Source organism: Trichechus manatus, unplaced genomic scaffold (assembly GCF_000243295.1).
Source record: "Trichechus manatus latirostris isolate Lorelei unplaced genomic scaffold, TriManLat1.0 scaffold00076, whole genome shotgun sequence".
Classification (NCBI taxonomy): domain Eukaryota; kingdom Metazoa; phylum Chordata; class Mammalia; order Sirenia; family Trichechidae; genus Trichechus; species Trichechus manatus.
In genome coordinates, this window is record NW_004444012.1 from 10,092,599 (window position 1) to 10,094,287 (window position 1,689).

At 46.4% G+C, this 1,689-nt stretch overlaps 1 protein-coding gene across 1 annotated transcript in view; it reads left to right on the forward strand.

The window, feature by feature from the left end:
• Positions 1–1,689, forward strand: part of JMJD7 (jumonji domain containing 7) — a 24,539-nt gene continuing 22,850 nt past the window's right edge. The window contains exon 1 of the mRNA XM_004380654.2: positions 1–84. Coding sequence (XP_004380711.1) covers positions 21–84 — 64 coding nt within the window. The 5' untranslated portion in view covers positions 1–20. The remainder of the gene's footprint in view (positions 85–1,689) is intronic.

Consider the following 1,689-nt stretch of genomic DNA (forward strand, 5'->3'; position numbering starts at 1 on the left):
CCGGCGCTGCGGCGGCAGTCATGGCGGAAGCGGCTTTGGACGCCGTGCGGAGGGCGTTACGAGAATTCCCGGCCGCGGCAAGGGGTGAGTCGGTTTTCAAGGAGACCTCGGCGTCCTCGGATCGACCGCATAGCAAACTCAGGATGTGGGAGGGGCCTTGGGCATGTGGGGAACCGAGTCCCGGAGTCGGTGCGCCCCTATCCCTCCTGGAGCGCTGACCCCAGCGTGCACCTGCCTAGTTCCTGTTCTCAAGGAGCTCATAACCTCGTACACGTGACTGTTGATGGCCTCACTCTGATCACTTTTCCGTCGCAGCCCCCTCACCCAGCCCCTGGTGGGTCCTCAGCTCTCCTCCCCCGTGTTCACACACCCTCGTGGTTTCCGGGGGTATTTCTGTGTGTCTGTGGTAAATATATGTATCACAAAAGATTTTTCTGTTTCAACATTACGTGTACAATTCAGTGACATTAATTATGTTCATCATGTTCTGCAACCATCACCACTATCCTTTCCAAATTTTTCCCCTAGAAAACAGAAACTTGGTGTTCCCCTGTTCACGAGGCTCCGTCCAGTTTTGACCATGGTGCTGTCCTGTTTCCCACAGTCTGCACGGCACGGAGTAAAATCTGGGCAGTCCGTTGTTGCCCTTCTTGACCTTTCCTGTCGTGAAGTCTTATTCTTTATTTTATTGTGGTGAAAGATAACAAAAAAATTCAGTTTGAACCCATTTTGAAGTGACATTAATTACATTCACCATGTTCTGCTTGCTGTCAGCACCACCCATTTTCAAGTTTTACATCATGTCAAAACAGAAACTTAGTACCCCTTCACCAGTAACTCATGATCGCCCCACTCCTCTCCCCTAGTAACTACTGATAAACTTTGGTCTGTCTGCATTTGCCTCTTCTACGTATTTCGTATCAGTGAGATCATACAATATCCGTCCTTTTGTGTCTGACTGACTTTGCTTGGCATGTTTTTAAGATTCATTCACGTATCAGAATGTCCTTTCTCTTTATGGCTGAATGTGGTGTATGGATATACCCCATTTTGTTTATTCATTCATCTGTTGATGGACACTTGGGTTATTTTCACCTTTTGGCTATTATGAATAATGCTGCAGTGAACATTGGTTACAAGTACCTGTTTGAGTCCCTACTTTCAAGTCTCTTGGGTGTATATACCTAGGAATGGAATTACTGTTTGCTGGGTCATATGGTAATTCTGTTTAACATTTTGAGGAACTGCCAAACTGTTTTTCACAGAGGCTTCATCATTTTACATTCCCACCAGCAACGCACAAGGGTTCCAGTGTCTCCACAGCCTCACCAACATGTTAGTTTATATTTTTCTTTTTTTTAATTGATGTAATTAAATGAAGTTTACATTTCAAGTTAGTCTCCCATACAGAATTTTTTTTTTTTAACATACATTGTTATGAGACCCCTACCGCTCACCCCATTCTGCGACAGCGCACTCCTCCCCTCCGCCCCTGATTCCCCATGAACATTCCGCCAGCTCCTAACTCTCTCTGCCTTCGCCTCTCACCTCTGGACAGAAGCCACCCCTTTGGTCTCTTATATCTACTTGTCCAAGAGGCACATTCTTCACGAGTATCACTTTATGTCCCACAGTCCAGTCCAATCCCTGTCTGAAGAGTTGGCCTCGGAAATTGTTTGAGTTCTGGGG